A 12724-nucleotide genomic window follows, 5' to 3' on the forward strand; every position below is an offset into this window, starting at 1 on the left:
GGGTGCCCCTTTTGGTGCCTCCCAGCCCCTTTGGGGTATTCCTCATTTCCCTTTAAATGTTTCTCAGGCCCTTAGGGGTGTCCCCCAGGTTCCTCCATGCCCACTTGGGTACCTCAAACCCCCTTTGGGTACAAACCACCTCCACCTCCCTGCATGCCTCTCTGGCTGCTCCTGAGAGCCCCCAGCAACTCCTGATGTCCTTTGGGGCCCCCTGGAGCCTCTCTTGCCCTGTGCCTCCCCCACCAAGGATGATCCTGAAGTCCCTCCCTGCTTCTCCCCCTGGCTGGGGGGGCAGCAGCCCTGTACCTCACATCCCCGGGCAGTTCGGTCCCCTTAAGGGCCCCTGGCCAGCACTGGCCCCATGCCCTGAGCCTGACAGGCATCCCCAGCTGCTCCAGCATGGAGGAGACGTGAGTGCACTGGGGTCCCTGGGGCCTCCCTGTTGCCGGCACCCCCTGAACGCTCTGTCCCCTCAGGGTGCCCTCGGTGGAAGCCTACGAGGCAGCCATGGTGCTGAGCGGGGTGGGCGATGCGCTGGGCTACCGGGGAGCCCGCTGGGAGTACTGCACCTCAGGGCCCCAGATCCACGCCGAGCTGGCTGAGCTGGGAGGGCTGGCAGCCATCAGCCTCGAGCCCCCCGAGTGGCCCGTCAGCGATGACACCGTGCTGCACCTCGCCACCGCCGAGGGCCTGGCCACAGGTGGGGACTGCGTGAGACCCCAGTGACAGAAGGGAGGGTCTGTGGGGTTGAGGTGCCCATTGTACCCCGGGCTGGCAATGGAGGGGGTGTCCTCATTATATCCCCTAGGGGTGGGAGGTTCCTTTTCTATTCCTTGGGCTGCATGGTGGCTGTCTGGAGTGTGGTTTGGTATCCCCTCACAGCCCTGGGCTATGGTGGGGAGGTCTCCATTATATCCCTGACTCAAACTGGAAGGTTGCTGGGAGAGGCTTTGGGGGGCCTTGTCCAGCTCTGGAGGGGGCTTTGGGGCATCCTAATTCCACTCCCCCCACCCCTGCCCTTTTAGGGGTTTCCAGTGAGGCTTGGGGGATGTGTATCCTTGTTTCCTCTGGGCAGGGGTGGGGTGGGGAGTGTGTGTGTCTGTCTGTCTGTGTCTATGGGTTTTTCCTCATTTATGTGCACTTCCCTCCCATTTTGGGTGCTGGAGATAGGGACATTAACCCCTCTCACTTTGGGAGAGGGTACCCTTTTCTCATTCAGTCTGGAGTGCTCAGGAGGATTCCCCCTTTCTCCACACAACTTGTCCTGCTTTCCCTCCAGTTTTGGGAGGTCTGTGGCACAGGGCTCCCTTTCCCTACATTTTTGGGGGTGGTGCAATGGGGGTCTTCTTTCTCCCCTTCAGTTTTGGGGGGGTGCATGGGGCCTCTCTCTCCACTCCCTGCCCCCTGGGTAACCCAGGTGGGTTCACACCCCTGCACAGGCCTGGAGGGAGAGCCCCTCCTGCAGGAGCTGGCCCGCCGCTATGTGGCTGCCATGGGGGACATGGAGGGACGCAAGCCTGGACCCAGCAGCATCCTAGGTGAGCAGGGCCCGAGGAGCTGGGGAGAGGCAGGGGGCTCAGGGAGCCTCACACCCCCATGTCCTCCCAGGCACCTCCCAGCTGCGGCCAGGGGAGCCCGAGGGCTATCGCATCCCCTTCAACCCCCGCGGCACTGGCTGTGGGGCTGCCATGCGCAGCCTGGCCATCGGCCTCAGGTGGGCACGGGGACACTGGGGGACACTGGGGGACACATGGGGACAGGGATGTAGGTGTCAGAGCTGGGGCAATGGGGACAGGGTGGGGAAAGGGATGTGGGCGTGTCAGAATGGGTGGAACAGGGGACATGGGGATGCCACACGGGGACACAGGGAGGGACAGGAACATGGGGGACACGCGATGGGGATAAGGGGGTGTTGGAGCTGGGGGAATGGGGACATGAGGATGTTTGGGCTGGGGAAGTGGGGTGTCAGAGCTGGAGGAACGGGGACTTGAAGGCATGGGAGTAGGGTAAGAGGGACATGAGGATGTCATAGGGAAGGGAGTGGGGACACAGAGTGGGGTGGGGACATGGGGTTGGTGGAGCTGGAGAGGACAACGTCCAGGGCTTGGGGACAGGTGGTGCTGGAGCTGGGAGGACAGGGACAGAGAATATGGGGACAGCAGTAAGGAAGAGGGACATAGGTCACAGAGCAGCTGAGAGTAGGGCACGGAAGTGATGGAGCTAAGAGAATGGGCACAGCAGGGACAAGGGCAGCAGGGACAAGGGTGGTGGTATGGGAATGGGGACGAGGTTGGAAATACAGGACCAGGGGAGTGGGGACTGGTCTGATGCCAGTGCAGGTACCCACATGCCAGTGAGCTGCCGACTCTGATCCGGGTGAGCATCGAGAGCGGGCGCATGACCCACCACCACCCCACTGGTGAGTGCCAGACTGGCAAGGGAGGGCAGAAGGGATACCAGAACCCCCCCTGAAGCCCCTGTCCCCACAGGGTATCTTGGAGCACTGGCGGTAGCCCTCTTTGGGGCACTGGGGGCTCGAGGGGTGCCCCCGGAGTGCTGGGGGGCTGAGCTGCTGCGGGTCCTGCCCCTGGCATGGGACTACGTGAAGGGCACCGGGGTGGCCGTGGAGGACAATGCTGCTGCCTGGCCATTCTTTGGGGAGGCGTGGCACCGGTGAGGGGGCACTGTGAGGGTTCTGGGGAGACACTGGGAGAACAAAGAGGGGCTGGGAAGGACACTGAGAAGGGCTCAGGGGTCCATTAGTGTCACTGGTGTCAGCCAGGCTTCCTGCCAGTCCTGGCAGCGCATCACAGTGGTGTCACTGGTGTCACTGCTGACCCTGATGCCCAGTCTGTCCACAGGGCTGGCAGTGCCCACCCTGTCTCTGCTGCACTCAGTGTCCCTCGTGTCCCTGCCAGAGGTGCCATCCTAGGGGACAGTGAGCGCTGTATCCCTGGGGTTCCTGGGGCACTGGGTTTTCTTGGTGTTATTGGTGTCCCCACTGCATTCAGTGCTATGCTGCCCCCAGGTTTCCTGATTGTCCCCAGTGTCCCCACAGGTGTCTGAGATCACAGGTGCTGTTGGAGAGCCACAGCCCAGTGACTCCAAGTGTCGCTGGTTATCCCATTGTCTGGTGACACCAATGTCCCCAGTGACCTCAGTGTCCCCATGTCTCTGCAGGTATCTGGACTCCCGTGGGCTTCTGGAGGGTCGTGGCCCGCCGCAGGTGCCATCCCTGCCATCCCCAGCTGAGCGGGACACGGAGTACCTCGGCTGGGCATTGGACGGGTGGGCAGGGCGCAGTGGCCATGACGCACCCATGGTGGCCTTGGAGGCCCTGCTGGCAGCTGGTGGGTCCTGGGAAGACCTGTGTGCCAGGGCAGTGCTGCACGGTGGGGACAATGACTCCACAGGGACCATTGCAGCTGGGTGCTGGGGGCTGCGGGGGGGGCTGAAGTCCATCCCCCCAGGGCTGCACTGCCGCCTTGAGTACCGCAGGAGGCTGAGCGATGCTGCCCACCAGCTCCACGCGCTGGCCTGGGGGCAACGATGATACCCTCTGTCCCTGATACCACCTGGGCACAGCTGGGACCAGCATGGGGGCACAGAGGGGCTTGGGAGCCAACAGGCCTGAGGGTGGCCCTGGGAGACGCTTGGGTGAAGCAGGGCCTTTCAAGGTGTGCTGGGGTCCAAGACAAACACCAGGGAGACAACCACAGTTGTGTCCAGTTGGCCCTTTAGTCCTCCCCAGTTAGAGACCCCAGAACCTGTCCAAGGAGCATCAGTCACCCCCACAGTAAAAAACTTATCCTCCCAAGTCACGCTGGGTCTGGATTTGTGCCCTGCGCCTCTTGTCCTGCCTCTGCCAGTGTTGAAATCACACCTGAGTGGGACACTGCAGCCAAACCTGCTCCAGGCTGAGCAGCTCTGGCTTCCACAGCCCCTCCAATAGGCTCCTGGCCATGGGGTGTCTCCAGGCCTCCAGCAAGAACCCATGCCAGAAAGGCCCCACTGGGGGACAAACAGGACTCATGCAGGTGTGGTGTCACCTTTGGTATCAGGTATTGTACCATTGGGTTGATCCCAGTTGCTGGAAAGCCCTGGATACTTCCAAACTGCTTCTGCTCTGACTCCAGCATGGCTTTCGTGGCAGGGGAAAAGGGAGAGGACTTGGCATCTCCTCTGCCAGAGCTCACAGGGCCACCAAGGGCTCCCAGAGTGCTGTCCTGAGTATTCATAATGCCATCAGTGTCACACACTGCATGGGTGACCCATGGACACAGTCCCGCCTGAGAAGGGCTGCTGGCAGTCCCAAGGACAGCTTTGGGGTGTCCTGAGGAGTGTATTTGCTCTCCTCCCGCATGGTTTATGGGGGCCAACCTCCTGCAACCTTCTGGGGGATCTGGAGCCTTCCCCCTTCCAACCGTTTCAGGGGGAAATGTTGTAATTTGGGGTGGATCCTCCCAAATACCGGGGTGCTCGAGTGGCGTCCTGGGGCCTCCAGGGGCTGCCGCCCGCCTTCCCGAACATGAATAAAAACTGGTTCGAGGTTCAGTTGCTCCGCAATTGTCCGTGCCCCCCTCCACCGCCTCCCCGCATATCCACCCCAGACTTTCTCCCCCAGGCCCAGAAACCCGCCCTGTTCCGCATCCCCCATTCCAGGAATGGAGCAGGACGCGGCGATCATCCACAGCCAGCCGGGCGGCTCGGCGAGCAAGAGAACTGCCGGGCCGCAAGGGGGCGCCACGGGCAGGGTAGCTCCTCCTCAGGATGAGTGACAGCGGCAGTGACCAACGGCGCCGCGGAGGTGGGAGGGAGGCTCGGCCTGGCAGCCAATGGCAGCGGGCAGCAGGCGGGGCGCAGAGCGGCCAACGGCATGGCGATGACGGGCGGCGCTGGCAGCCAATGAGCGGCGGAGCGGCGTGCAGTCAGCCAATGCGGTGCGGCGGAATGCGGCGGGGCGGGGCTGCGGCTGAGGCGCGGAGCATCGCGGCGGGCGGTGAGCTTCCTCTCCCGGTATTTGTGCTTCAGCGTAACTGCGGGGCCGGTTCACCCCCCGTCCCGCTGCTCCCAAAACAAACCCCCAGTTCCTTTCCGTTGGTACCCCCAGAACAGGCCCCCGAAGCTCTGGGCTCCCCACTGCTCCCCAGGCAGCAGGCCCACGCCCATGGCTCTCCCCGTGTTCCTCTGTCTTCACTCCTTCAAACTGCGCCCCGCCCCAGCAGAGCCCAAATCACCAAAAGCTCTGAGGTCCGCTCTGGTCACTTGCCGTGGTGTTGTGGGCTCTCCTTCCTCTTACCCCTTCAGTGCTCCCCCATCAACTGTGCTCTCGCTCTGCACTCACCACCCCAGGATCCACCCCAGCTCACCTGTCCCAAGCCCTGCCACCCGGGTCCCCTCTCCATTTTCTGGGGTGCCCTATATTGTCCCGGGTGCCCCTGTCTCCCAAGGCTGCCCTCTCCCCACAGGCGCCATGGGTGAGCCGCGGTACCTGCAGGCCGACTGCGCTTTCGGGCCCGGGCCGCACACGGTGCGGGTGGCTCTGACCCGCACGGCGTTCCGGGTGGAAGTGGAGGCTCACGGCACCGCCGACCTGTGGAGGGGCGAGTTCGATGCCGCCTGTGAGTGCCGGAGGGACCTCAGGGGGCTGAGGGGAACTCCCACGACTGCCACTGACCGAAATACCCCACTTCTTGTAGTCATCGAGGACCTGACCCGCAAAACAGGGAATTTCAAGCAGTTTGGCATTTTCTGCAGCATGCTGGAGTCGGCACTGACGCAGGTGTGGTCATGCTGCTTCCCCACACAGCAGTTTGGGGGTACACGGGGTGGGGAGTGTGTCCCACCGAACCTCTCCTGCTTTTCGAACTTTTTGCAGAGTAGTGAGTCCGTCAGCCTGGAGCTCCTCACCTACAGTGACTTGGAGACCCTGCACAGCCGGAAAGTGGGGGCAATCATCCGGCCATCCCCTGCCACCTCTTCCCCCCTCAACACCAACCGCTACCTCATCCTGGTCTACTCTGTGGAGTTCGACAGGTGACAGGGGACACCAGGCAGGGGTCACAAGGGAGTGACTCCAGCCTCACCCCCTCCACGTGCTCTCCTCCAGGATCCATTACCCACTGCCACTGCCCTACGTGGGGCGGCCAGACCTTGCGGCGCTGGTGCGGGAGCTGCAGGAGCAGCTGGCACAGCTCCAGGCCCGGCACCTGGAGGAGACCCAGCACTTGCAGGACGCGTGAGTGGGGCTGGTGACATCCAGAAGGGTTTGGGGGTTCCTGACTCACAGGGTGAGGCAGGACCCCTGAGACGACCCCCTGCCATCCCCCCCAGGCTGTGGCAGGCACTGGAGGACAAGCGGGTGGCAGAGGCCCGGCACCAGCGCAAGCACCAACAGCTGGCTGCAGAGGTGGGCTGGGAGGGGGGCAGGAGGGGTAGGGGCTGCTGTTGGTAGGGACAGGGATTGCCGGATGCACAGTGAACCTTCTTTTCCCCCCACGCAGCTGGCTCAGGCAAAGGCATCGGAGCAGAAGCTGCAGCTGCGGGTGAAGAATCTGACAGCTGAACTCGCCTCCTGTAGGAGGGGGTGAGGCCGGGGTGAACCCTGCAGGACCCTCATGACCATGGTGTCCCTCTATCCCCCCTTATGGGACTCATCCTCTTGGCAGCCGCCAGAAATCTGCCAGCACGGCCCCCCGCCCCCAGGAGAAACGCTCAGCATCCCTGGAGAGCCGCAGGAGCAGCCGGGGCCACCCCTCGTCACAGTCCCCCTCGCCTACAGGTGTGGGACACTTGGGGACACACGCCCAGGAGTGGAGGCAGGACACGGGTCACCCCCTCCTCACCCTGACCCCGTCCTCTACCCCCCTGCCAGGCTCCCGCCCACCACGCTTTGACCCCACGGCTTTTGTCAGGAATCGGCAGCGCCGGCAGAAGGAAGCTGAGCTCAGAAAGTAAGCAGTGGTGACTGAGCTTGTCACCATCCCTCCCTGGCACTTGGGGGGGTCTCCTCCCCCTCTCACCCTCTTGTCCCCCCTTACCACCATCTCCCTTAGGTGCAGCCAGCGGCGTGGGGTGGCTTCTGGCAGCACCAGCCCGGCAAGGAGCCACAGGCGCAGCTCATCGGGTGAGTGGGGAGCATGAAGAGAGCTGGGGTCACACCCACTGGGTGCTGGGACTCCTTCCTTAACTTCCCCCCATCTCCATTTCTCTGTGCAGCCGAAAGCTTCCGGAGCTGGCGAGTGGCAGTGAGCCCTGGAAGCAAAGCCAGTGAGCACCCCGAGCCCATGCCCTGCAGGTAATGCTGGGGTGAGGGTAGCATGCTTGGGCATCCCTTCTAGCACTCTTTAAACCCTCCGCCTTGGGCAGGGACAGGAGAGTGACCCATACACGGAGACCCCTGAGCACCTCATCCTGCAATGGCCCCTCTGTGGTGAGTGGCTGCCCCTTTGGGGTTCCCCCACTGCTTTGGGGTCTCCCCCTGCATCCCAAAGCAGGGTGACCAGGAGGTCCCTGGTGACCCCAAACCTTCCCCCAGGTGCCTCGCCCAGCTGCCAGCCGCAAGGTGCCAGCATGCAGCACTGCTGGCAAACGCCCTGGTAAAGGTGAGGCCCCATCCGAACCCCTAGATATTTGAGGGACACCCCAATTCAGGCCTTTGTTAACCCTTATTTCCTGCTCTGGCCTCCCCAGAGAACCACTCCAAGGAGCCCTCAGCTGAACTGGCTGAGATCGATGCCCGGCTGCAGGCTCTGCAGGCGTACATGGACAGCCTGAACACCCACATGTGACCCCCTCCAGGGACACACACCCTCTCCCTGTGTCCTCAGGGTGTGACAGTGGTGGTGTGGGGAAAGTGTCCCACCCAAATAAACCCTTGTATGGCCCCAGTGTGTGTCATTCTTGGATGGGGTGGGGGGGCATTCCCCAGGAGGGACACAGTGTTAGGGCTGGAGGCACCATGGACATCACAAGAGGGTAACAGTGCCAGTGCTTGGGGACATGCAGGATACAGCCACCAATCTTGTCCCCTGGGCTACCAGTAAAGGCCACTGCAATGTGACACCAACACCCATGTCACCCTACCCTGTTCCTGCACCCTAAGGTGTCGTGTCCCCCCTGCAACACTAGTGTCCTCACAGTGCTGGCCACGCTCCCCACTATGGCTCTGACACCACCACGGCTTTATTCAGTTCCATGTCACATGAAACAGTGGCATTCAGGGACAATGGTGACTGGAGCCAGCGCCAGGCTGTAGTTCAGGGATGGTGGCAGCTGGCCAGGGGACCAGCAGTGATGGTGTCAACAGAGCATGGAGGTTCTTGGTGCCAGGCCGGCAGTCTCTGTATCAAAGCCACTGTTTGGTGTCACTGTGGCTACACGGGTGATGATGCCACTGTGGTGAGGAAGTCCTCAGCGTCATTGTGGGGCGCTGCAAACATGACTTGATGCCACCACAATTCCACCCTCGGCAGGTCGCTGTGGTGATGATCCTGACAGTGAAGACCCTGCCATGGCAGATGCAGTACTGCTGATGCTGAGAGGACAGTAGAGATGCTGTCAGCTGCCTGCAGGTGTCTGGCAGATGTTGGTGCTGCCGCTGGTGACAGCCACAGCAGGGATGGCGAGCACGGTGCCACATCCTGGTGCCACTCAGAGCTGCCCGCGAATGTCGGGCAGGAGGTGACAGGCTGTGACGATGTCGATGGTGTCCGCCACGGCGCGCAGATCACGGCGGGCCAGGCGCAGGCAGTGCGCGGCTGCAGCTGCTGTCACCTGCGCCCGGCTCAGGGCCCCTCCGAGACCCCCCAGGCTGCGGGCGGCGCTGCCGTAGCTCTGCCGAAGGGCGCTGCCCACCGCCCCTCGCAGCCGCCCTGTCCCCTCCCGCAGCCGCTGCTGCAGCAGCGAGGGGCCGCCGCCCCAAACCACCGCCGGTTCCTCCGCTAGCACCGGGGGCGTCTTCGGCCTCGGCTCCTCCTCCTCCTCCTCCTCGGTCTCGGAGGCTTCGCCCGGCACCTTCAGCCCGGCTCCGGGGGGCTCTCCTGCGGTGCCCACGAGCAGCTCTGGCTCCGAGTCGCTCTCGGAGGCTTCGCCCGGCACCACGCGGGGGTGGCGGGGATCGGCCATGACCTGGATGGGGACACCGGGTGGGGTCAGCAGGGCAGCACCAAGGGCGGGGAGCACTCCCCCCGAACTCAGACCCCTCTAGACCCGCGTCCCCCTCCCCCGTGACCCCAGGGACTCCCCTCAGCCCCTGCAGCGCTCTCACACCCGCACAGCCCGGCTCCCCGCAGCGCTCTCAGACCCGCACACCCCGGCTCCCCGCAGCACTCTCACACCCGCACAGCCCGGCTCCCCGCACACCCAGGCTCCCCGCAGCACTCTCACACCCGCACAGCCCGGCTCCCCGCACACCCAGGCTCCCCGCAGCACTCTCACACCCGCACAGCCCGGCTCCCCGCAGCGCTCTCACACCCGCACAGCCCGGCTCCCCGCAGCGCTCTCACACCCGCACAGCCCGGCTCCCCGCACACCCAGGCTCCCTCAGCCCATCTCCCACCTCCGGCCCGCTGCCGCCGCAGGTCACATGACGGGCTGCCCACGTGAGCAGCCCCCGGAAGTGGCGGCGCTCAGCATGGCGGGCTGGGCGCTGCTGCGAGTTTGGGGTTGAGTGAAGAGCGAGTGGCTGAGATCCCCCGGAAACTGTCTGTGAAGAGCCCGGAGCTGACCGGGGCTGACAGCTGTTTGAGCCACTTCAGTGCAGAAGCTCTCCATCCCCCCGTGTAAGGAATCAAGCAGGGCAGCAGGGACTTGCAGCCTGCGAAGAGCACAGGGCTAGGGTCAGGAGAACCAAGGTGCAGATGGAACGGGACTCACGGCAGTGAGGAGGTGACCCGAGCCAGCCAGCATGGCTGCACTGAGGGCAGGTGCTGTGTGACCGATCTGGTGGCCATTGCATAGAGACATCCCTGACCCTGTCCCCATCCCTGTGCTCAAAGCCACCATGTCCTTGTCACCATCCCCACCCTCATCCCTCTGCCTGGTGCCTGAAGGGGATGAGGGATGTCCCTGGGGTGGCTCAGCCCCGGGCATTGTCCAGGGCACCATCCCTGGCTACCTCCAGCTGCCCCACAGTGATGGGTGGCAGCTGGTGGCCAGAGTCCCAGATGTGGTTATTATCCCCCCAGATGTTCTGAGGGACCCCCCATCCACCATCACTCCATGCTTCCTGGGCTGGGTGGTCACGGGCACATGGAGCTGTGTGTGAGGCTCTCTGCATCACCCCTGTCAGCCATGGGTGTCCCTGGTCCCACCAGCCAAAGGGACCCATTGGGACACAGTGGGACCTGGTGAGGGACCTGCAGCTGGTCTGGAAATACTCACATTCCCCCACTGAGACCAGTTCTGCCACCGAGACCCCAAGGGGGATTTGTCGCCCTGCCAGGGATGCCCATGCCCCTTGAGACTACCAGCAGCAGCAGGTCCTCCTTGGCTGTGGTCTCCCCCAGTGTCTCCAGGAACCAGAGCAGCCTTCTAACAGAGAAAGCATCTGCCTACCTGGGTGTGCTGCAGCAGCAGCCTCTGCTCCTTGCCCACCACCTGCCATCACTCCAGGCAGTCCATCTCCTCCTGGAGCTTTTCAAAGGCCAGAATGGAGTTAAGGCCAGAGGAGTTTCCCTACCTGCACCTCAGTGTCTGAGCTGCAGACAGGGCATGCTGCCTGCATTGCTGTCTGCTTCTGCCCTGTGCTCCCCACCATCCCCCTCAGCTTGTCCAGCTGCAGGAAGGGGAGAAAAAATCAACTCTGGAATGGGATGGATGTAGCCAAGAGACTCAGGAGCCTGCAGTGCTTGATCATAGTAGATCAAAAGTATTACCTGACTGGCTATGACAAATTGTGCACAGTGACAACTCACTTCTTTCTTTAAATCCATAAAATGGAGTCTGTGAGCATAAAACCCTTCAGGAGCACTGGACCTTATTGTAGCAAACGAGGGCAGGACACTCTTGCTTGCTTGGAAAAGAATCATTTAGTGCAGCTACAGACACTGTTTTATACTATACAGCTAGGTAAACTTTCATACTGTGCTAAAAATATTCCAGCTAAAATTATTCTTGTTAGCTAAACAAACACACATGCACTGCCTGCCACTTCCCCTGTCACCTCTCGTGGGGCTGTCCACACACTGTTCTGAACAATTAGAATTCCAGCCAGGCATTGATCATGCTGATATATGAAGCTTACATAACTTGGTTTTTCCTGCATGTCAGCTATACTTTTCCCAAAATGCTTTTCTGTGAGCAAAGGTGAGCAAAGGTGGGCAAAAGGCCCTTTACTTATTCTGTAAGATTTTCTTGTCTGCCTTACCTTATAGCTGGCCAACAAGGAAATAAGCCCAAGATCTCCATCACGTTTCAGATTTGGACACAGACTGTTCAGCTCTGGCATCATCTGGGACAGTTCCTGGAGCTCAGGATATAGAGACTTTCAGAGCCAGCTGAGGGAGGGAGAAAGTCTTACTTTTGTTTGTTTCTCTGTAGGTAGTTACCCTTTCTATGGGAACTGCCCTCTAGAACAGTTTTTAAATATCTCTGTTCCCCTGGTGTTCCCAATGGTCTCTGAAGGTGGCAGTGCAGAATACACTTCTCTGGTACCTCACCGGGCTGATCTCTGTGCTTTGCAAGATTTGGGTATTTTGGTTATTGCAGTCACTGTATATCAATATTTTCCCAGGTGACTCTGGCAGTTTTCCTTTACAGTTTTTCATTATATTAATAAACATGATAGCATTTTATCCTTACAGTCTTACAGATTGTGGGCTGTCTAGTTATTTCAATTGACTTTTTCCTAGTCTTGCTTTTTGACATTACTTGTACCTTTATTCTGTTTCATTTGGAAACAAATCACTTGGAACTCATATATATAAGTCCTTTCTCTCTAGTGTGTGCTTTTTTTGTGTTTCAGCTTTCCAGGAAAAATGTTTCCAGGCTCCTGAATGAATAAAACAAGCAACACATCATGTTCCATAAAAAGAACAAGCCAGCTCAGTTGCTGATAGGGAACTGCACATTTGTTTATTAAAAGCTGATGCATTAAAAGTATGAGAAGATAGCTGGGGCTGTAAGAATGATGGAAAATTGGATTTCCTCTCTGTTGCTGCAGATGGCTTGTCATGAGTTCACGTTTTTACAGAAATTTGCTTGCAGAAACTGATGTACGTTACAGAACACCATGACCACTTTTCATTGAAAAACAGGTATTTATTCCTACCTGTTATTCATGTCATTTTTTAAGCTAGAAATGCACGCAGTGTTTCAAACATTGACACATTATAGAATTCTGTAATTTGGAAATCTTAAACTATGGGTTCTTTGGCAACTTCAACTTTCAGAGGTAAGAGTATGCATCTTGATTCTTGCAGTCACTAGTTTCTAGAGCAAGTTGGGTTTGCAAACTATGTCTAAAAGTCCCCTCCTACACCCACTGAAATAATCTATCCATTCCCAGTCATTGAAGGTGACCACTGTCCAGGTACCTGCAGTACTAACCATGAAGTCCTTGTTCTTTGATAGAAATCTCCAACATCAATGACTCTACCATTTGTAGAATTGGATCCTCATTTTGAAGATGAAAAATAGAGTTTACACAACCAGTTACACAGAACAAACAGTTCTGACTGAACAAGTTGCTTGTCAGAACTTGCAGTTTAAAGAAAGCAATACT

The 12724-nt window shown here is 59.7% G+C and overlaps 3 protein-coding genes across 6 annotated transcripts; 2 read left to right on the forward strand and 1 right to left on the reverse strand.

Annotated features, from left to right (window-relative positions):
* Positions 1-270: 270 nt before the first annotated feature.
* Positions 271-3821, forward strand: LOC146429662 (ADP-ribosylhydrolase ARH1-like). 2 transcript variants are annotated; one of them, XM_085077935.1, is made up of 7 exons: positions 271-410; positions 477-700; positions 1440-1538; positions 1609-1714; positions 2340-2419; positions 2490-2673; positions 3181-3821. In XM_085077935.1, the coding sequence occupies exons 1-7, from the start codon at positions 400-402 to the stop codon at positions 3551-3553; spliced, it is 1077 nt and encodes a 358-aa protein (XP_084934061.1). In that variant the 5' UTR covers positions 271-399; the 3' UTR covers positions 3554-3821. The 2 variants fall into 2 exon arrangements, with proteins under 2 accessions (XP_084934061.1, XP_084934062.1); XM_085077936.1 differs by having other exon boundaries at positions 273-410; positions 2475-2673.
* A 1149-nt stretch (positions 3822-4970) lies between these two features.
* On the forward strand, positions 4971-7889 carry CCDC61 (coiled-coil domain containing 61). Its single transcript, XM_085077934.1, has 13 exons — positions 4971-5621; positions 5700-5782; positions 5879-6036; positions 6110-6238; positions 6334-6409; positions 6504-6586; positions 6669-6781; positions 6875-6953; positions 7062-7126; positions 7219-7297; positions 7369-7432; positions 7538-7604; positions 7693-7889. The coding sequence occupies exons 1-13, from the start codon at positions 5168-5170 to the stop codon at positions 7788-7790; spliced, it is 1548 nt and encodes a 515-aa protein (XP_084934060.1). The 5' UTR covers positions 4971-5167; the 3' UTR covers positions 7791-7889.
* A 271-nt stretch (positions 7890-8160) lies between these two features.
* On the reverse strand, positions 8161-9706 carry BLOC1S3 (biogenesis of lysosomal organelles complex 1 subunit 3). 3 transcript variants are annotated; one of them, XM_085077937.1, is made up of 2 exons: positions 9560-9706; positions 8161-9129 (listed from the first exon to the last, which is right to left on the reverse strand). In XM_085077937.1, exon 2 carries the CDS (start codon positions 9124-9126, stop codon positions 8653-8655), a length of 474 nt encoding a protein of 157 aa, XP_084934063.1. In that variant the 5' UTR covers positions 9127-9129; positions 9560-9706; the 3' UTR covers positions 8161-8652. The 3 variants fall into 3 exon arrangements, with proteins under 3 accessions (XP_084934063.1, XP_084934064.1, XP_084934066.1); XM_085077938.1 differs by lacking the exon at positions 9560-9706 and adding an exon at positions 9534-9555; XM_085077940.1 differs by lacking the exon at positions 9560-9706 and adding an exon at positions 9305-9316.
* Between the last annotated feature and the right edge of the window lie 3018 nt (positions 9707-12724).

This window comes from Lichenostomus cassidix, chromosome 18 (genome assembly GCF_008360975.1).
Source record: "Lichenostomus cassidix isolate B80296 chromosome 18, HeHo_3.0, whole genome shotgun sequence".
In the NCBI taxonomy this organism is placed as follows: domain Eukaryota; kingdom Metazoa; phylum Chordata; class Aves; order Passeriformes; family Meliphagidae; genus Lichenostomus; species Lichenostomus cassidix.